The sequence below is a fragment of the Nannospalax galili genome, unplaced genomic scaffold (genome assembly GCF_000622305.1).
Source record: "Nannospalax galili isolate Female #2095 unplaced genomic scaffold, S.galili_v1.0 scaffold429, whole genome shotgun sequence".
In the NCBI taxonomy this organism is placed as follows: Eukaryota; Metazoa; Chordata; class Mammalia; order Rodentia; family Spalacidae; genus Nannospalax; species Nannospalax galili.
Window position 1 is genome coordinate 562,365 of NW_008360330.1, and position 22,880 is coordinate 585,244.

General features: G+C 36.2%; 1 protein-coding gene across 5 annotated transcripts in view; it reads left to right on the forward strand.

Moving 5' to 3' along the window:
• The window catches only part of Rabgap1l (RAB GTPase activating protein 1 like), an 848,174-nt gene that overhangs the window by 95,823 nt on the left and 729,471 nt on the right, over positions 1-22,880 (forward strand). For all 5 annotated transcript variants that reach the window (XM_008826096.2, XM_029560173.1, XM_017796360.2 and 2 more), the window contains exons 3-5: positions 1,381-1,573; positions 8,749-8,959; positions 11,298-11,472. In XM_008826096.2, the coding sequence (XP_008824318.1) occupies positions 1,381-1,573; positions 8,749-8,959; positions 11,298-11,472 (579 nt within the window). The remainder of the gene's footprint in view (positions 1-1,380; positions 1,574-8,748; positions 8,960-11,297; positions 11,473-22,880) is intronic.

Below are 22,880 nucleotides of genomic sequence, written 5' to 3' on the forward strand. Positions count from 1 at the left end.
CCTCCTCTCCCCTCCCTTCTCCTTTCCCCTTTCCCTTCCCATTCCCTTTACCTTTCTCTTTTCTTTTTGAAAATTTTGTGTTGCCTTTCAGAACTCAAAGAATAGAAAGAAAGTATGCCCTGGTATATGTGCATTAAAATTGGTAACTATCCTCTGTAAATGGGAATAGAAAAAGTAATCAAATGCTATGTGGTGTTTATGACTTTTTCATAGTATTAAGTAAAGCATTTGAATGTACTAATGTGTCAAAAATATATTATAAAAGTGAGATTATTAGTTAATTTGTATTATGTCTAGTACATGGTTTTATTCAAATCATCAGATTTTTAAAAGATAATTGTATTTTAGCATTCTTGTGCTTAATACATCATTTATTTACTTAGACCTTGTGCTTCATCTGCTTTTAAGAAAAAAACATGTCAGACTGGAGAGATGACTTAGTGGTTAATAATACTGACTTCTTTTCGAGGACCTGGGTTCGATTCTCAGTACCCACATGGTGGCTAACAATTATCCATAACTCCAGTTCTAGGAGATTCAACACCCTCTTCTGACCTCCACGGGCATTGCATAAACACAGATGCATTTACATACATGCAGGCAATATATTCATACACATAAAATAAAAATAAATCCTAAAAAAGGAAAATATGTCAAATTAACTTAAAGGAAATTAGCAGTACTCTTTGGCAGTTAGGAAACAATTATAAAGAAATTGGAAAGGTTTATAGTATGATTCTAAGAAATATGGTCTTTTAAGTGATATTTTCAACATCCTATTTAAATGTATCCACTTTTCCCTTTAAAATGCATAAAATTAAGAAGATTTGAATTTTAGAATATAGTTCTAAAAATAAAAGCAAAGCAAAAGAAAACAAAAAAGAGGAAAAATAATCTCTTTAAATAACATTTTAAGGCAAATTTAGAAAATTGTTGTGTATGTGAGTACATGTATGTGTCTTGTGTGTGATATAGCACTTTTGGAGGTCAGAGAACAACTTGCAAAAGTCTGTCCTCTCCTTCAACCATGTGAGTTCAGGAGATTCAACTCAGGTCTTTGAACTCGGTAGCAAGCACCTTTACCCACTCAGCCATCTCACCAGCCCTTTAAGTAAGATTTTGTATCACATGTTGGAAGTGAGCTCAAATGTTTTATGAAGAATTATTATAAGCCCTCTTTCATTTATTTGGTTTTATTATTCAGGATTTCAATGTGTTATGTTATCTGAAATTAGGTATTATTATATAAATCCTCAGTATTTATTAACTATATACATGAACATTTAGATTTTAATTTCTTCCTGAAATGGTACATTTTAATAAAATTAATCTCCATAATTAAAATTGAATTGAAAAAAAATTGTCTTGCTTTGTCTGTAGATAGCTTCCAATGGTGATGAACAGTTGGAAAAAGCCATGGAAGAGATTTTGAGAGATTCTGAGAAAGGGCAAAACAGTCTGCTTGTTGATTGTCAGGCTTCTGGGGAGATTTCAGGCCATTCGTTTGGAGATGTTCCAGCCAGCCAAGCAAATAAGCCATCTCTTCAGTTAATTTTGGACCCATCTAACACAGGTACTATATTGGAAACTTGAAGATGATAAGAGAAATGGAAGAAAATAACAAAAAGTTTTAGATGAAAATTAGAAAATTCTTAGTTTAAACTTGCCTTTAATTATTAAAAAAATTTATTTGTGTGTGTATTGATGGGTGTTTGTCAGAATCCTCAGAACTGGAGTTTTAGATATTTTCAGGATGCAGGGGTTGTTATATGGGTGATGGGATCCAAGCTTTGGCCCTCATGATTGCACACATGCTTTCTTAACTTCTGAGACATCTCTGCAGCCTCTTATTATTTTCTTTGAGACAGTGTCACTCAGGTTGGTCTCAAACTTGTCCTCTTCCTATTTCAGTCTTCTGTGTGCTAGGAGTATAGGCAGTAGCAGCTGTGCCCACCCTTAGTTTTTAAAAGTCACACCAAGGCTACCAGGACTTCAGTACTGGTTGAGAGTTCCTTCTTTGGTTCTTATGGTTTTGCATATATATATGCCTTTTGAGAATAAACACGATGTTTGAATAAATAGGATCCTCATTTTACTTCTGGTATTTGGCACATAGTGTGTCATTGGTACTTGTTGAACAAATTAATAAGTTCTTGGTATCAAAGAATAGTGTAATGGGGACTGGAGAGAATGCTTATTGGTTAAGGGCACCACTCTTGGAGAGGACCCAGGTTTGACTCCCAGTGCCCAAATGGTGGTTAACAACCATTTGATCTAATGCTTTCTTCTGGCCTCTGCTGGTTTACATACATGTGGTGCACTTATATTCAGGCAAAACAGTTATACACATAAAATAAAAATAAGTAAAAAAAAGGGTAGTGTAATGGATAAAATCTTTCATATCATGTGCATTTTGTACTGTTTAACTATCCTTATTTAAATTATAATTTGTAAACATTTCAAATACACAGCATATCAGTTCCATCAGTGTAATTCATGAAAGTACAACTGTGTATGAACGGGATTTATACTCTGAATATCAGTTTCTAAATAGCGTTGATTAATGTGAGTTCCGGGCTGCCTTAGTGTGTGTGTTTTGGGCCAGCCAGGGTTATGTAGTGAGATCCTGTATTTAAAAAAAACAACAAAAATAAAACAAAATAAACAACAACAAACAGAGCCCAAATGAATTGCACGTGGGCTAGGTTAAAAACCATTGAACAGTTTGATCTTGGTTCTGGTAGTGCTTTTTATAGTCTGCTGAGCTCAGGTTTCCTCCATGTCTTTCTTCTCCTTAACTAGATTACTTCACTGTTACAGAATGGCTACTAGCAGAAATTGATAGGTAAGGTTAGGTGATCTGTTCATGCCTGGTGACAGAAAGAATTTGTTCCTTTACTAATTGGACAAGGGTTCAGTGTTTCACTCTGATGTGACCAGCTGACCAGGGAAATTACATGAGTTCGTAGATGTAGGCCTGTTTTCATATTCAAAGCCCTCAATAAGCCACTGTAATGGGGGGATGATCTTAATTGGCTTGGAACCTAATGATCCAGTTTTTGGTTTTGCTTTAAGATAAGTTTAGGGTTAGGTCAAAGTTTTTAAGCAATGGGGTATGATAGACTATGTGTAATCATAATGGATGATTCCACATTAAAAATGTATGAATATGCTTTACCACATAAGTGGTACAAAGAGGAAAAAATTCCTATCACTGGGCACAGAATAGAAATCAAAGCCTATTTTATATAAAGTACTTGTCAAACTGAGACCAGAAGGACATTTTTAAACCAGAGAAATGATATCTATCAAAATGCTATATTTTATTCCTATATTTTAGGTGCATTACTTTTAAGATGCATCTGAACAGGAACAGATGACACAGGATACCTATCTCTATGACTCAGAAATTATACTAGGAAATCTAGCCAAAGCAAGATTACTAGAAAAAGAATGAAATATGATTAGAACGAAAGAGAACAGGATAAAGTTCATAATTCTGCAGAATAAATGATGAATATTCAATAAATGATATTGGGGGGCAATTGCTTCTCATAATGAATAAAAGAAAGTTAGATCCTGACTCATTGTACAATGAAGTTTCTCCTATTGGATCAAATAATTAAGTGAAAATTAAGGACTTGAATGATAGAACAGTTTTGTAGCATGGCTGCAGTTTGATTTCTATCCCTGGAAAAGAAAATAAGATGTTAACAATAAGCAAATAAGAAGAAAATTTCAGAGACTTTTTTTTTTTTCTTTTTTTTGGTATCAGGTAGGAAAAGTCAAACCAGGAAAGTAAACAATAGCTACATTTAAATACATAAAACTTTAAATCTTCTAAGAAAGATATATATGTGGTTCAGTGACAGATAATAGGCTAGGAGAAAATATTTGTAATGCATTGGTTGGGGGTAGGAGTACATGTGTATAAGACTTCTTACTGGTTTGGTGATTTGCCAGGTCTTAGTATATATGAACATACTGTGGCTACATTTATGTTTCAGGGTACTTAGTACCATGTTTATTTATGTGTATACACACACATTTGTCTACTACATATATAAACTATTACATATTTTATGTATTTTTATAAAAATAAAAGATAAATAAACAATACAGAATATGCTTAATTCTTTTTTATATTTTATTTATTTATTACTTTTATTTTATGTGTATGAGTGTATTGTCTGCATGTGTCTGAGTACACCCGTGTCATGCAGTGCTGCAGAGGTCAGAAGAGGGCTTCGTATTCCCCTGGAACTGGAATTAAAGACGGTTTGTAGCCTCCATGTGGGTGCTGGGAATTGAACCTGGGTCCTCTGCATGAGCAGTCAGTGCTCGTAACTGCTGAGCCATCTCTCCAGCCCCAGAATATGCTTAATTCTCAACACCTCTTACCCTAAATATAATTTAAAAATTTTATTATTTATCTGTATGTGCATGCATGAGCACAAACAGATGCACACGTGGGTGCATGCTTGCCATAGCACATGTGTGGAGGTCAGAGGACAACTTGTAGGGGTTAGTTCTTATAGTGGATCCTGGGGATTGAATGCAGTTTGTCAGGCTGGGCCCCAAGTACCTTTACCTGCTGGAGCTATCTCATGGGCCCTTTAAATAAAAATTTTTAAAATTTTTAAAATACATCTTATATTGAGTGTCTCTGGGAAAGATGAATTTCTTTTGCTTACCAAGTAAGTTAAAAAAATTTCTTCTTTTGGATATATATTTATGTATTTTTTAAATAATTATTTTAATTTTATGTGTATGAGTGTTTTGCCTGCATGTAAGTATACATGTGTCATGCGGTGCTCAAGAAGGCCAGAAGGGGCATCTGATTCCCTAGAACTGGAGTTATGGATGGTTGTTAGCTGCTATGTGGGTGCTGGGATCTGAACCCAGGTTCTTTTGAAGAGCAGCCACTGCTCTTAACCAACTGAGTCTCTCTCTAGCCCCTATTATTATTTTTTTTACTCTGTGGTGTATGGTATGTTTGTGTTCAGGTACACTTGCCCATGTGTGGGCATGTGGAGACTGGTCAGAGATTGATATTGGCTGTCTTCTTTATTAACTCTCTCCCTTAAATTTTGAGACAGGGTCTTACACTGAACTTGGAGCTTGTTTTGATTAGGCAGGCTAGCCAGTGAACCCTGTCATCTACCTGTTTCTGCACCTCAGTGTTGGGTTTACAAGTGAATGCCACCATATCTGGATTTTACATGGTACTAGGGATCCAAAGTCTGATTTTCATCTTCTATAGCAAACCCTTTACCCACTCAGCTATCTTCTTAGCCCAACTCTTTTATTATTTTTGTTTTTATCCTGGTTATTTCCTTTAGTTTTGAAATCTACTTGTCTTCTACAAATACCATCACTGCAGCTTCTTTTCAGTTGATACTTTTCAATTTTCATATGTAAATTTATTTAAATATTTATATTTAAAGCAGATTTTATTGCAGATAACATATAGTTCTCTTGTGAGGAAGGAAGGAACAGTTTGATAATCTGTCTTCTATTGGGATGCTTATCCCATTCATTTTTAATGTAATTATTAATAGAGTTGACATTACTATATATAATATATAAAGCTATCTTATTGCTTTCTGTTTGTCTCCTCTTTGGTTTTTGTTTTCTGTTCTTTGGAATTATTGAAAATTTGTATAGTACAGAATATACATTTACTTGGAGGCAATTTTCTTTTAATCACTTAAGGCAAAATTTGAATGCATTATAATCATAAAAGAGTGCCTTCTAATTCTCTTTTAGTTATGTTGACATATGTATTACACATGCATACACTAAAAAGTCCATAGACAATACAGTATATTTTCCTTTCAGAAGTCATACATTTTAAAGAGAATTTGCGATGAGAAAAATGAGTTTACTTGCTGTTTCTGTTAACTTTTGATATTGTAGATTTCCCTATGTTATTTTTCTTCAGGTTGAAGAGCTTACAGTAACATTTCTTTTAGAGGTGGTTCAGAATTTTCATTTTTCTTTGTATGAAACTGGCTTTGTTTTACCTTGATAGCTGGTGGATATTTTTGGTTGATTGTTTTTTGAGCATTAAAAAAATGTTGGCTGTCTTCTCATTGCCATAGTTTTTCTTTTTACAAAAAAAAATTTATGTTTGTGTCTGTGTGCGTAATATGCTCACATGTGTATGTGTTTGTGGATACCTGTGGAGGCCAGATGGCATTGGATCCCCTGGAACTGGAGTTTTAATAAGTGATTGTGAGGTGCCCAACTCAGGTGCTGGGATCTGAACTCCGGTCCTCTGAAAGAGCAGCAAGCATTTTTAACTGCTGAGCCATTTCTCTAGCTCCCCCATAGTTTCTGATGAGAAATTCTCTTCTATCTGTCTGTGTCTGTCTCTCAGTCTCTCTCCATATTATTTTTCTTCTCTTGTACTTGGGGATTGAATTTAGGGCCTTACCCTATACTAGGCAGCAGCTTTACCTCTGAGACATATCATCATCAACTTTTTTATTTTGTTATTTTGAGATGGGATCTCACCAAATTTCCCAGGTTGGCTTCAGTTTGCTCTTTAACTCGGGCAGGCCTTTAACTTGTGATCCTCCTGCTTTAATTCTCTCAAGTAGTTGAGATTATAGGCCTATACCTCCAGGCCCAAGCAGTTATTTGAATCTTTCCCCCCTTATTTATGACCTGATAGTTTTTCCTGACTGCTTTAATTTTCTTTTCCATTATCTTTGTTTTTCAGTAGTTTGATTATTGGGTGTGGTTTTCTTTGAGTTTATCTTTTTAAAAGGATTATCATTAAGAATCTCAAATCTGTACATTTATATCTTTAACTAAATTTGGGAACTTTCCAGCAATTTTTTCCTTGATAATTCTTCTCTCTCCCCCTCATTAATTCTGTTCTACTCCTGGAACTCCCTTGACAAAAGCTAAATGCTTCCTTATGTCTTAGTTCCTGAGCAGTCTTTCTTGGGTGCTTCCGGTTTCCTCTCATGTCATGTTCCTTTAGTTGAAGGAATTTCCTTCAACACTTTTTCTTTTGTAATTTAAAATTCTCCAGTTCAGTATCCATTCAGTATTTCAGTTTAGATTTTATATTATTTAGGTGTTATTTCTTTAGTTTTTCCTTTTCTTTTTCTTTTCTACTTATTTTCTTAAAACTTTTTGTCCTTTATCATATTTGTAATTAAAAAATATTTTATTTATTATTTTAATTTTAATTTATGTGTATGAGTGTATTGCCTACAGGTATGTAAGTGTACCTGTGTCATGCAGTGCCCACAGAGGTCAGAAGAGGATGTTGGATCCCCTGGAACTGGAATTACAGATGCTTAGCCACCATGTGGGTGCTGGGATTGAACTTGGGTCCTCTGCAAGAGCAACCAGTGCTCTTAATTGCTGAGCTATCTCTGCAGCCTTTATATTTGAAAAAATTTTAAGGTCTTGCCTACCAGCTTTATCATCTGTCATTTTTTGATCCATTTCTTTAGTACTTTTTTGTGCTTGGAATCTATGCAGTTTTGCATTTTGTGCTACACAGATTTGCAAAATATTTATATACTCAACCATCTTAAAAAATCCCTTTCCTTCTCCTTTTCAGAACTTCAGTTGCACAAGTATCAGTTTATTCAAGCTGCGTGATCTGTGATGCTTGATTGTCACTGAAGCATGATTATACCATAGGACTGTGCTGCTTCTTCATATGTGCTTATTTTCTAAGTTAGCAAAAATGCATAAGAGCATATATACAAGCTCTAGTAATACTAAATAATTTAAACATGTTAATATTCAACCTAAATGATTTGTAGCTTTTTAAAAAAGACTTTCTGTAATCATGTCTTTTGTTTTTCGAAATGGGGTTTTTGCTATGTAGTCCACACTGGCTTTGAATTCATGATATTCCTTCTCAGCCTCTCCAGTACTAGGATAACTGTTGTTGCCACCATTTTCAGTTTGATTTATAGTTTTTATTTTATTTTATTGGAAATTTAGTATATTGAACTGGTTCAAAAGGGAAAATATGTTTTAGTGACTGAAGAGTTTGGCATATGAAGCAGTTAGTTTTGAATGGCTTTTGTTTGTCAATGAAAAAAATCAGTGTGATAAAGTCATTTTAATATATTTAGGATTTGCAGTAGGAAAATTTTAATTAGAGTTTTAAAAGTATTATATTGAATAATTGAAAATGCTGCAAAAATCTAGTTCGAGTGAGACAGATATTTTTAATTTTGTGCAGTATGAATGTGGGTAACAGGAGGAAGGGTTGGAGATAAAATGAGTATGTGTTTTAAGAGGGTTCACAAAAGGCAAATGTTATACTACCTAACACATGTAGGTAGATATTGGCAGTAATTGAGCTTTATGTTGTTCTGAAAGCAAAGGCCCCACCCCAATTTATTATATAGAAAGGTAAAGTTGAGTAAAGTAATAATCAAAATCAAGGAAGAAAAATTATCCCATTTGAATTTTTTTTTTTTAAAGACAGGGTCTCACTATATAGCTTTAGCTGATGTGGAACTTCCTATGTAGACCAGGCTGGCCTAGAACTCACAGAGATCTGCCTATTTCTGCCTCCCGGTGGTAGGATTAAAGGTGTGCACCACCACCATTCCTGGCCTTCTGTTTGGGCTCCTACATAGTTCAAACAAGCTAGTAAGCTAGTAATGAGGAAAATGAACACTTGACTTTTGTCAAGTGTTCATTTTCGTCATTTTGTTGTTATTGGAACATGTACTAATGACTTTTGGCTGTTTCTTATTTCAGAAATTTCCACTCCCAGACCGTCTTCCCCTGGTGGACATCCTGAAGAAGATAGTGTTTTATTTAACAAATTGACCTACTTAGGATGTATGAAGGTTTCTTCCCCACGTAATGAAGTGGAGGCTTTACGGGCAATGGCAACCATGAGATCTTCCAGTCAGTACCCTTTTCCTGTTACTCTATATGTGCCAAATGTTCCAGAAGGTTCTGTGAGGTGAGCTTTAACTTTTTTTCTTTAGTTCTCTATTAAGTGTTTTAATTGGTGATAAGTATGTTATATCATAGATCAGATGTAGAATATAACTGTAAATTAACTTACACTCTGTAGATCTGCAGGGCAAAAAAGGTCATTACATTCAGGCTTAGAAAATGTTCTTGTTTGCAGAGTATTTTCAAAATTATTCATAGGCTAGCAATAGCCGAGTGCTAAGTACCAAATTAATAGCAACAGTCATATAAATTGACTAAGTTTTGATGAAAAATACTTTGAGTGTTTTAGGAAAATATGTTATAAATATCTTGTTTGTGTGGTAGCCTAAAAATGTCCCAATGTCTTGGTGTAATGCATGTGTGTGTGGGTACATGTATGTGTGGAGGCGAAAGGACAGCTTCGGGTGTTCCCAGGTGCCAACTACCCCCTCCCCTCTCTCTTTTTTCTTTTTGGATTTGTTTTGTTTGTTTTAGACAGGGTCTTACAATGTAGCCCAGGTTGGCCTGGAACTCTCTATATAGACCAGGCTGGCCTTGAACTCAGAGCTCCATCTGCTTCTGCCTCTGGAGTGCTGGGATTAAAGGTGTATACCATCATACCTGGCCTTTTTAAAATTTTTGTTTTCACTTGATTTTTTGAGACAGAGTCTCTTACTGGCCTTGAATTTGCCAAAGTAAGCTAGGCTAGCTGGTTAACTGTCTGGCCAGTGAGCTTTAGGGATCTACCTGTTTCTACCTCCTCAGCCCAGTGCTGGGATTATAAGCACAGGTCACCCATCACACTCACCCCCACCCCCCCACACCCCTTGCATTCTAGAGATCTAAGTTAGGTCCTCTTACTCATAAGGCAAGTATTTTATAGACTGAGTTATCTCCCAAGTCCTCAAAAATGTCTTTTAATGTTTCTATTTAGTTTCAATTTTCTAAACACATCTTGACAAAAAGTGCTTTCATTTGCCTCTCTAATCACTCCACCTTAGTCCATCCTACTGGTTTCCAGTTTGAGATCATGAAGGAATCTTGGGTTTTTACATCAAACACAGGCATATGCAAGGAAAGTCAGATAATTACTTTCTTCTAAATCCTACAAGCTCTTTTCAGCTTGTATATTCTATTGTTGAGACTATCTTTGGAACTGCCTGACCTTCTTTGGCCTTCTTTGATTTGAATAACTTGGGGATTAGATAAATATAGGAGCTGTCTGAAAAAAAATGGACTCTGGGGATTAGGGAGATAGCTTAGTGAATAAAGTGAGCATTGAGTTTGATACTCAGTACCCATATAAAAAGCTGGGTATGGTGGCATGTATTTCTAATGCTAAACTGGGGAGGCAGAGATAGGTGGATCCCTGGGGCTTTCTGTCCAGCTAGTCAAGCCTCATCAGTGAGCCACTTGTCCCAGTGAGAGATCCTGTCTCAGAAATCAAGGTAAGGGGCTGAGGAGATGATTCAGTGAGTAAAAATGCTTTCTATGCAAACAGGAGGACCTGAGTTTGGGTCCCTAACACCCAGGTTTAAAAAAAAAAAAAAAGAAATAAGACATGATTGTGTTCCTGTAACTCCAGAGCTGAGAGGTGGGGCCAGGGCAGGTTTGCTGAGGTTTGCTGGCCACCATCATGGCTGGGAAAAAAACAACCAAACACCAAGTAGACTGCCTCTGAGGATTGATACCCAAGGTTGAACTCTGGTCTCCATGTGCACCTGGGGCACACACACACTCACACGAACACACAGAAACATCTACAGATACACACCCACACATAACATACACTCCCTACCCCCTACACCTCCACACTCATATACCTGCACCCTATACCCACACCTACACAATAAATGGACTTTCTATGCTAAAACCTCCTTTTCTTGTCTTTCAGTTAAATATCTTTATTTAAAGAAATCTGAAAAGTGCTTCGTTTTAAATCCTTTTACACTTTAATATGTGTATGTATACTGAGTTTTGGGCATTTTCACTTCCTCTTATTCTCTCTTATCCCCCTCCTCTCTCCTGCTTTGTTCCCAACAGTCTTTCTCCTACTTTGGTGTCTTGTTTTCGTTTACTGACATTGTTTTTAACAGAACAAGATCAAGACCACTAAAATGAGTGATGTATGTATACTTGGCTTTGGAGTAAATGAATTAGATTGTAGGAAACACAAGAATAAAGAAATTTTTAAAAGAAAATGAATTTGTGTGTAATACGTATTAATTTCAGTAATACGAAGATAATTTTTCTTATATTAGTAACTATTTTTGTGATTTTAAGCTATATATATATATAAAATTTATTATATATTGAGTTTTTTTTTGACAGTTAATATTTTATCTCATTTTTTGTTACTGCAGAATCATAGACCAATCCAGGAATGTGGAGATAGCATCTTTCCCAATCTATAAAGTGCTGTTCTGTGCACGAGGGCATGATGGAACAACAGAGAGCAATTGCTTTGCATTTACAGAGAGTTCGCATGGTTCAGAGGAATTTCAGATACATGTTTTCTCCTGTGAAATTAAAGAGGCAGTAAGTATGATCTAATGTAGAAATTTTCTTTGGAGTTGAGTTCAGGTAATATTTTTGAACTCTTAATTTCCCTGTTATAGAAATACATTAAATAAATCTGGAGCGTGTAGAGACAATATTTGTAATGACATAGAGCTGATTATGGTAAGCTAACCAAGCCTGATGTATCTGTGTACACAACATGATCTTGTAGGTAGACAGTCTTTTAGTCTAGCAGATGTAATAGAATAATATCACTGGATAATTGTTCTTTCATCCTGGTGGTATTTGTTTATGATCAGAAAGGATGAGTACTTTTGTGCCTCTTGCTATTTTGCTCAGGTTCATTGCTCCATGTCTTTTTAAAAATTGTTATTATTATTATTATTATTATTATTATTATTATTATTTGGTCTTTTCTGAGACAGAGCCTCCCTATAGCCTCAGCTGGCCAGACTAGACTGGCCTCAGTCTCACAGAGATCTGTTAGCCTCTGCCTCCCGAGTGCTGGGATTAAAGGCAAGTGCTACCATGCCTACCCTTCCATGTGGTTTTTAAAAGAGCCTGTAACAGTGCCCATTTCTGACAGGATTGATAGTTGTATAATGCTTTCACTCGCATATTATACTAATATTGTTTCATAGATCTCTCTTGTTTTCATATTATTTGTTGTTGCTTGGAGCTGGGATTTTTTTCTAGAGAATTGGCCCAATTAAAAATACAAATGCTTATTGGCTCAATTAAAAATACAAATGCTCCCACAGAGTAGGGGAATGTGTAGTCTTTTGAAGATGTCAGTGTACTCCTAGCAATTATTATTGACTGGTGGTTTATTCTTCTACTGGCTTCAGAATCACATGACTACAAAATTCATTCTTTTCTGAAACTGAGTTGCTCCTCTCCCAAACTGTTTTAGAATTTTAGTACTTGAAGCCATTTCAAAAGCAATAAAAAATATATTTTATCAGTGAGTTTTCAGGTATGCTTACCTTTGAAAATTTGTCAAAAGAAAATGCCAAAAGCAGCATTATTCTAGTTTTTATTTACCATGCAACATGAACAAATCGTTTGAATTACAGAATTATAGCCACAGCATAAGAACTCATAGAGATGTAGATCTTTGTGAGTTTAATACCACATATGATTGGTATACCACTTCTTATGCCCTGGTATGTATGGACACACATAATTTATATGATAACCATTGAAATTCTCTGTCAGAGAATTCAAGTTCTTAGTTTCGGTTTTTCAGAGAAGCCTTAATCAATTTCATTCCAACATTTACATATCTATGTGTATATTGACTTCCTTCCGAAAAGGTGTGATTGGCTGGAGTGACAGGGTCCAGATGCGCTCCCAGCATGCCTGGCATGTAGTAGGTATGAATTTAAGTATGTTGAAAGAGTGCATATTTGTTTATGAGAAGTCCTATTTCTGATCCTTACCCACTACACTACAGAGGTGGGGAAACAGATTGGTAGAGTCCTGGCATTTCATGTTGACAGCTGTTACTTAATACACCTGTTCGGTTACTGGATCATTGGAGCCCAACAGCTAGCAAATGAGGAAATGGACTATGAAGAACCAAAGAACCTGCTGCTTGGAGAGAGAGAAAAATGCTTTTCTACAAGGAAATCAAAAGGGAATCTTGCTGCAAGCATTTTCCATAACTGTGATGGTATGAAACTCTCTTTTGGGATTATAGCACTTGCTTGTTTATGAGTTGGGGGCATGTTTATTGTTTTTGAGAGCTTTTAACTGTGGGTAATCAATAGAAAAAAAAACTGGGAAATTTTTAACTTGTTAATTTTGGATAGAATATATTATATATTTGTAGATAGCACATTTTATACATTGCTGGCTATGAAAAAGTGATTACCATTTATTGATTTTTTTAAAAAAAAACACATTTTGAAAGTGTTATATTGTGGACCATCAGTGCTAAAATACTTTGTTTGAAGAAGGGCCATATAACAGTGTGTTTTAAATCTTACTACGAGAGACCATTTCTAAATGTAGATTATCCTGGTATAAGTAGAGAGCTGTGCCAGGCATTATTTGAAGCATTCATTTGGTAATTATTACATCCCATGGTATGACTAATACTTATTTGGATAAGAGACCTTGTGTTTCTTTTTGCCTGGATCAACTCTAATATATGCCAACTAGCCAAGTATTACTAATACTCTTACATTTTTCCTCAATAATGTTCTGATTTAGATGATAAACTGTGTGTTTACCCTTTGCTTGTCCTGAAGCAATGAGAATAGATAAAAGAGCTGAGTTTCAAATTGAAGTCTTTAACTTAGAAGAACCATATATTTTCACAAAAACCTTCATGTTGTTTAAATTTTGTAAAAAGTAGGGGCCAGTGATATAGCTCAGTGGATAAGGGTGCTTGCTGCCAAACCTGACAACCTGAGTTTGATCCTTGGAAGCTACATGGTAGAAGGAGAGAACTGACTCCCACAAGTTTTCTCTGACCTTCATCCACATGTGCGTGCGCATGCACACACACACACACACACACACACACACACACAGAGAGAGAGAGAGAGAGAGAGAGAGAGAGAGAGAGAGAGAATGTTAAAGCGAAGGTAAAATTTAAAAAAATATAAAAAATATGAATTTTTGTTTTTCAGTTATGTTTTATAAGTGACTTTATCAACTATGTAGCTTGCATTCCAGTTGCCTTTGTTTTTTACTTGAGCCTTCATAGAATCTGTCAAGATCTTCCTTTCATCATTAAAAAAATTAATTACACTTAGTTAATCTGAAACTAATCTGTGATCTGTTTCTCAGTTTCCTGAGTTGTGGTAAATGAACAACTAAGTATTTGAATTTTTCTTGAGGGGCACAAGAAATTGGCATAAATAGCTTAGGAACTGAAGGACAGACATTCTTATTTATGTATGCGTCATGCAGCAATGCCATTAATTTATTTCTCTTTTTCTCCCCAGAGTCCCTGGATGCTACTTGAAGGTTTTTCTGCTGAAGGCACGATGTTTCCTCAGGAGTAACAGCATGGCTCCTACTTCCAGTTGTCCCTATGATGCTCTTATGTCACAGTAAAACTCTCCAAGCAGCAGGCCTCAACAGTGGTAGAAGGGAAGCCCAGTGAGGGTGATGGCGCTCTTGGACACCTGTGATATAAGTGTTAAAGGTTTCCACAGAAGGACCAGGACATGTTTAACTTGATACCCTGGATATTCTTCTGGAAGACTCTATTGGACTGAATTTCTGTAACATATTGGACTGAAGAGTTGGGCAATCCAACAAGAAGCATCTTAATGTCAGTGGTCCTGTGCAGGGAGAATAACATGAGGCTTCTGCTGAGGCTTTGTAGGCAACCCTGAATACCAGAAATAGTGAAAAAAGACAAGGAGGCTCCTATGCTTCTTGTGTCTTTTTTTTTTTTTTTTTTTTTTTTGAGACAGGGTCTTCCTGGAGCCCCAGTCAGCCTGGAACTCACTATGTAGACCAGGCTGGTCTTGAACTCCTCTCGAACTCACAGAGTTCCACCTTCCTCTGCCTCCCAAGTGCTGGGATTAAAGGCATGTACCACCATGCCCGGTGCTTGTTGTGTCTTTAAATGACTTAACTGATGCTAAAATTTTCTGTCTTTTTTTTCTTTTTTGGTGTATGGTATATACATGTATAAATATTCACTTGTGTGTGCACATGTGTGTTGAGATGCACATGCACATGTGCATGCATGCATGCGGAGGCCAGAGGTCAATGTCAGGTGTCCTTTTCTATCCCCCTTCCCCTTGCCCATACCCCCTTTCCCTCCCCCTCCCCCTCCTCTTCCTTCTTCCCCTCCTCTCCTCTCCGCTTCTCCTTCCCCTTCCCTTCATTTCCTTTCACAATTATACCTTCATTTAGTTTCTTTCTGTTGCATCTAGGGTATACTTAGTCCTTTCTTCAGTCTTTTGTATTGCTTTGCATAGTCTCCGAAGAGTTGGTTTGATTGACATGAATTTAAATGTGTATGAGTGTATTGCCTCCATGTATGTGAGTGCACCCATGTCATGCAATGCTGTGGAGATCAGAAGAGGGCTTTGAATTCCCCTGAAACTGGAGTTAAGGACGGTTCATAGGTGCCATGTGGGTGCTGGGAATCAAACCGGATTCTCTGCAAGACAGTCAGTGCTCTTAACCGCTGAGCCATTTCTCTAGCCCATGACATGAATTTTTTTCAACCTGTTCATGTCATGGAAGATTTTTCTTTCCCCTTCAACTATAATAGACAGTTTTGCTCGGTAGAGTATTCTGGTTCTATCTATGGTCATTTAGAACTGGGAGTACTTTGGTCTAGGCTCTTCTGGGGATTCTCTGCAAGACAGTCAGTGCTCTTAACCGCTGAGCCATTTCTCTAGCCCATGACATGAATTTTTTTCAACCTGTTCATGTCATGGAAGATTTTTCTTTCCCCTTCAACTATAATAGACAGTTTTGCTCGGTAGAGTATTCTGGTTCTATCTATGGTCATTTAGAACTGGGAGTACTTTGGTCTAGGCTCTTCTGGCTTTCACAATTAGCATTGAAATGTCAGCTGTTATTCTGATGGGTTTTTCTTTATATTTGAATTGTTGTTTTTCTTTTGCAGCTTTCAGTATTCTCTCCTTCTTCTATACATTTAGTGTTTTTATTATGATATGCTGTGGGGAATTTCTTTTCTGGTCCTGTCTGTTTGGTGTGCTCCGTGCTTCTTGTACTTGTGTGGGTATGTCTTTCCTTAATTTTGGGAAATTTTCTTCTATAATCCTGTTGAAGACTTGGTCAGTACCATTTACCTGAGATTCTTCTCCTTCCTCTATGCTTATCAGGTGTAAATTTTGTATTTTCATGGTGTTTCACATTGCTTGCATATTCCATTCCTGTTTTTTTTTTTTTTTAATTTGGTGGTTTTTGCTTGAGCAGTCCAATTCTTCAACTTTATCACACAATCTTGATACTCTGTTTTCCATTTCACTCATTCTAATAGTGAGCTTTTTCCTGTTGTTTCAAACTGACTTATTTTTTCACTTCCTCTTCATTTTAGCATGAGTTTTCTTCATTATTTGTATCTCTTTTGTGAATTTAGTCAGATATTTATTCCTATCTTCTTTTCGTTCTTTGAGTTGTTTGTTCTTTAAATTTATTGAATTCTTTGATAATATTTATGATTGTGTTTTCAATTCTGTGTCCTGGGTTATATGTAGGGGTTTCTTATTGTAGAACTCTTCTACAGGACGGGTGGTGTTTGTTGGGAACATATTATTTTGTTTTTTCATGTTACTATTTTTTCGTTGTGGTTTTGGCATGTGAATTTCTTTTCTTTTTTTTTTTTGTGGTTCTGGTATGAAACGCCAACTTTCTTTTGTTGAATTGAAGTCTGATTCTGTTTATATTATTGATGTACCTTGATTGCTTTCTGATTGGATATGAAAAGCTGGTTGATCTAGGCTTCAGGTTCTCTCTTGATTATATGTTGGAGGGGCCAGATGAATCTAGTCAGGCTACTCAGGGACTCTCCAGGAGTGCGAAGTGGACCTAGCTAGTTAGGAGTGCTTCAGAAGCCTCAGATCACTAGTACCAAGGTCCAGGGAGATGGATGTGCTGGTCCCTACTAGGCAGCAAGGAATCCTGGTCCTGGGGCAGTATGAAGGACTGTAACTGGTTCCAAAGCAGGGGGATGGGCACAGTGTGGTATGACAAGCTCATGCCATGGAGGCTAAGTCAGACGCTCTCAGGCAGTCTCCAAAGGTCTGAACCAAGATCTCTTCATTTTTATTTTATGTGTATGAATATTTTGACTGCATGTATGTATGTGCACCATGTGATGACTGTTCCCCTCAGAGGCCAGAAGAAGGCATCAGATTTCCTAGAACTGGAGTTACTCAGGGTTGTCATTCACCATGTGGATACTGGTAACTGAACTCAGGTTCTCTGCCAGAGCAGATCTTTATTCCTAATGAACGTTTTCCCCCCATCCCAATCAGCTTTTCAGTATGCTAGTATATAAAAGAAAATCTTACTTCTTATACAACAAATTATACCTAAGCAGATATTTATCCATATTGGTCTAGTATTTCAGCTAAATGCCTTACTTTTGCAGGTAACTCAGAAGTTACCTTGGTGTTAGCCTTAAGCTGACTTGCATGATTTTGTGGATAAGCTTTTTATTTAAAAAAATTATTTTTGTTTCATGTGTGAGTGTATTGCCTACATGTATGTAAGTGCACCTGTGTTGTGCAGTGCCCTCAGAGATCAGAAGAGGGCATTGGGTCCCTTGGAACTGAAGTACAGATGGTTGTTAGGACCCTGGGTCCTCTGCAAGAACATCTTGTGTTCTTAACTACTGAGCTATCTCTCCAGCCCCTTGGATAAACTTAAAAGATTTATTTTTGTGTCTGTGCAGATGTTCACATGTGTGAGGGTACTTGTGCCTGTGTACACATGTGGAGACCAGAAAAGGGCATCATATGTCCTTCTATGTCACTCTCTACCTTTTCCCCAAAGTCAGAGTCTCTCCACAAACCTTGGGCTTATGTTTTCTTGAGTAGGCCAGAATCTAGCCTGTCCCAGCAATCCTTTTGTTTCTGCCTACCTTGGAGTTGGGATTATAAGTGTTTGTCAGGATACCCAACTTGTTATATGTTTGGTTGGGACATGAACAATTTTTGGTTTGTTTGAGACAGAGTCTCATTATATAGCTCTTGAAGACTTGGAATTTGTAATGGCCTCAAACTTGTAGTGACCCATGCCTCTGTCTACTAATTGCTAGGATTATAGGTATGAACCATCATGCTGAGATGGATAATATGTTAAAAAAAAAAAAGTTTCTTGAGCTGAGTGTGGTGGTGCACGCCTTTAATCTCAGCACTTGGGAGGCAGAGACAGGCGGATCCCTGTGAGTTCAAGGCCAGAATGATCTACATTGTGAGTTCCAGGTCAGCTGGGGCTACAGGGAGACCCTGTCTCAAAAAGACCAAAACAAAAAAAATCTTCTTTTATTTCAGGTACTGATAATGATAATGCATTTGAGCAAGTTGTTTTTAAAAATTTTAACATTTTTTTTCATAGAGTGAGATTTTTATTTCTTGGATGAACATTTTTTAAATATTTATTATTTTTATTTTAAGTATATGAGTGTATTCCCTGCATGTATGTAAGTGTACACATGTATGCAATGTCTGTGGAGGCCAGAAGAGGGAATAGGATCCCTGGAACTGGTATTATGAATGGCTGTTAGCTCCCATGTGGGTGCTTAGTCTTTTTTTTTTTTTTAAAGTGTATGAGTGTATTGTCTGCATGTATATAAGTGCACCCATGTTGTACAATGCCTGTGGAGGCCAGAAGAGGGTGTCAGATTCCCCTAGAACTGGAATTATGGATGGTTTTTAGCTGCCATGTGGGTGCTGGGAATTGAACCCTGTTCCTCTGCATGAGCAGCCAATGATCTTAACTGCTGAGCCATTTCAGCCCTGGATGAACATTTCTTGGTATTTGGTATTTCTAAAAGAGTAGATTATGTTACACCAATATTAATGGAAAGCCTTTAAATGGAAAATGTCATTTAGTAGCTTTGTTTGAACTTTTACAATGTATTGCATATTTGAGAATTTGGAAAATACTGAAATAAAGAAGAAAATAATAGTTATCAAAATTTTGCTATACTTAAGATTATAGAATTATTTTCTGTTTCAGATATCTACATGAGCCCTTCTTCACCTCTTTAAAAACATTCTCAGTAACACCAATCAGTTTCTTTTTTGTCTAAATAGCATTTTCTGTAGATAGTACTTTCTGTGGATAAAGTTGTATTGTATTGTCAATAAATGCCTTCTGCAAAAAAGCCAATTTTAGATTATCTTTGTATGTGCTCTAATAATGTGACATGCATTGCACTGTTTATTTATGATGGTACACATACTTTTAACTTACTTTATATGATTGATTATTCAGTTTTCTCTAAGAACCATAGCTATTGATAATCATTGTTTCTGAAATTTACCTTACTAATCTTTAGATCACATTTTATTCTATTCATTCACTTTAGAATTCATAAATGGTCTTAATCTTTTTTGGTCAAAATAGCAATTTGTTAGATATGATCAATACTAAATGTAGTTTGATTGCTGTCAATGAAGTTAATATGATGTACATTTTCTTCCAGAAGAAGGAAAGGTGTGCAGTCTGATATATTCTCCCCATCCCCCACTCTGGGTTAGCCTCATATTCCCATTTTCAGCTTCTTTAGAATTTGCCCAACTTTTAGACAGCTTTATTGTAGCCTCTGATAAGGCAAACTTGCTGGTAGCTCCCTCACAAAAATAGTGTTTATAGAATGGATGAGAAAGGAGAAAAAAGAGCACATATGGTTGGAGTTAGACTATTTCTAAAATTATTTACAGGTGTTCCACTATTTTTGTATACAGTGCTTCCTTAAAATACACTGAAGTTGGCTATATATAAAGTTGACAATAGACCACATTTTATTTGTGGTTAGGAAGTGAACTAAAAACTCAAAGAAGTAAAAAGTATAGTCCTTGTTTATAGTTTACTCTGTAGATGCAATCTTCAGTGGCACATTTCTGACATGTTCTTTGATTCTGTTTTCTTCTATAACATTTAAATTAATGGACTACATTACAGTTAAAAGTGCAACTTAGGCTAAACATTTCTGGGTTTTTGGCTTACCTAGTGATTCTTTCCTACCCAACCAAAGCACATTTAAATTATATTTGTTGGAATGTGAATTCCATGTTCTCTACTGTATCTGCAGTACCTAGAATAGTACTTCGTACATAGAAAATGCGGATAAATTTGTTGAATGAGTAAATTTATCATTCTCTTAATTGCATGTCTTGAGACCTGTTGTTTTTTATTAATCCTTTGCTATTTTTATTAATTTTACTTGTTTATACGCTATCATAATGGGATAACAATAAATATGTATAAGTTACAAATATTGTGATATAAATATGAACTTTATGTGCTTGCAGGAATATTTTGTAGAGATGATAATAATGTTTATCAGTTGATTTAAGAAACTATCAATTTGGTATTAGAAAAGTAGTTTAGGTTAAGCTCTGATTGATGAAAGTGTGTGTGTCTGTAAAGTTTGAGGACACTTGCTTTTAAGTGTAAGGGATTTTTGTATGTCTAAAGGAGAAAGTTCATTCTAGAATATATGAAATTCAGGCAGGGGAGTGCGCTATGGGAACCATGGATGGAGGAGAGGCTTTAAATTCGATTAAGATCTATTATATGAAATGCACAAAAATTCAATAAAAATATACATAAATATAAAAGATGGAAAATAACATCTTGAAGACATTATGAAAACAAAGTAAAATAAGATAAAGTAATACCCCATACTTTAACTAATTCCATCCTTTTGTTTTTCAGTGTTGGGGTCAGTGTATGCACCTTGCTTGCGCCCAAGTTCCCAGTTCAGCAAATTCTGCTATTTAAAGAGTAATCTTGTTTTAAGTAAATTAAAAAGAGTAGTGTGTCCTAGATTAATCTGTTTATTGATAATTTGACTTTGAAATAGAAAAATTTGTTAATATTAGTGAAATCTTATACAATTATACAATGTGGAGTATTGAAATTAAGACCTTTGTTTAACCCCTCTCATTTCACCTTGTTTTTATTAGTCAACCTGTACATAGACTGAGAGATTTGAAGTCTTTAGTATTTCTAGTGCATAAGGTTGAGATTTAGCCATGTTGTTTCTTTTGGAGTCAAGGAAGAGACTAGCTCTTGGGAAGTATAGTATTTATAGTTCTTTACCCCTTCTTGGGGAAAAGAGGAACCATAAATAAATGAATAAATAAAAAATAAAGTTCTTTAGTGTGACCTCTTACTAATAGAATAGAGTAAAACAATTTCAGTATTTTTCATCTTAGAAGTCATTCAGTAAAAATACTGAAAGCTCTTCAGATCATGTTAGTATATACTACCACATACTGAAACAGTTCTTTTATTCTGTGGCTCAGTATCGAGCCTGCTGAAGCTGAGGGAAATGAAAAGAGAAATTGAAGACTTGAGCTAAAACCTAAGTTGTGAGTGTTCATTCAGAAAATGTAGATGCTACCCTCATTTTAGTCATTATCTTAGGATCCATTTGTTCCAATATTTTGTAGCATTTTGGAGCCTAGAGACATTTATACACCATGCCTGACTTTTTTGTTGTTGTTTTTCATGTTTATTAACTTATTAAAATGCCAGAGTTTAAAGAAAGAAAGTAAAAATGATTGAAAGATGACTTTGAGTTTCAGGATTCTTTCTTATTGAGGCTACCATTGCTCAGTATGAACACACTTGGTCATATTTGTGAGATCTGGCCACATAATATAAGTATACTCATTGACCTGGATTCTCTACTACTCTGCGAGAGCAAGTCATTGATAGCAGGAAACTAATCAAAATAATGTTAAAGACTAACTTCTTTGAAAAGTTCCCAGCACTTAATTCTAGACTTAGTCCAACCTCTTCCTCCCTCCTTTCCTCCTCCCTTCCTCCCTTCCTCCCTTCTTCCCTTCCTTCCTCCCTCCCTCCCTCCCTCCCTTGTATTTTTAAATTTTGTTTTTATTGAACTTTTGTGTATTTCATACAGAAAATATCAAACAATCTTACTTGTCTTTATATCCCCTTCCCCACTGGCACCCTCCCATAGCCCCCCTCCCCCACTGGAGCCCATATACTCTGTCATCCATGTTAAGGCTCACTGTGTCAAGTCAGTGTCCCCAGATGTTCCCCAGTGCAAGTCCATCCACTGAGGCCTAGTCAGCCTATCTAGAGTCCCTTGTTTAGGAAGATCAGCTCTTCTTCACCTAGCAGCAATCAGTTGCTAATATTTCTTCAGATAAGATTGGGCTCTGCTGTTCACTTTCCCTATTCTATGCTGGGTTTTTGTCTGCCTGAGTTTGCATGGGACTTGTGTATGCTGATGCCATTATTGTAGAATCATATGAGCAGGTTCCCAGGAACTCATAGGACTGTGTTTCCATATGGTCCTGCACCTCCTCTCTGGCTCTTACAATCTTTCTGCCCTCTCTCTTTGATGGTCCCTGGGTGGGTCAAGTGTGGTACTGTAAACATAACCAAATACACATGTCTGGAATGGTCATAGATCTTAGAGAAAACCCCAAGACTGCAACATCCCTAGACTAATATAATTTATTAGTATGTGCAAAAATATGTATCCTTATATTTACAAGTAGCCCAGTCATCTCTCTCTCTTTAAAATATTTTTTCTTTATTTATTTTTGTGTGTATAAATATATTGCCTGCATGTAACTGTACCTGTGTTGTGAGGTGCCCACAGAGATCAAAAGAGGGTCTTTAATCTCCTGGAACTGGAGTTGTTAGCTGCCATGTGGGTACTGGGATTCGAACCCAGCTCTTCTGCAAGAGCAGCCAGTGCTCTTAACTGC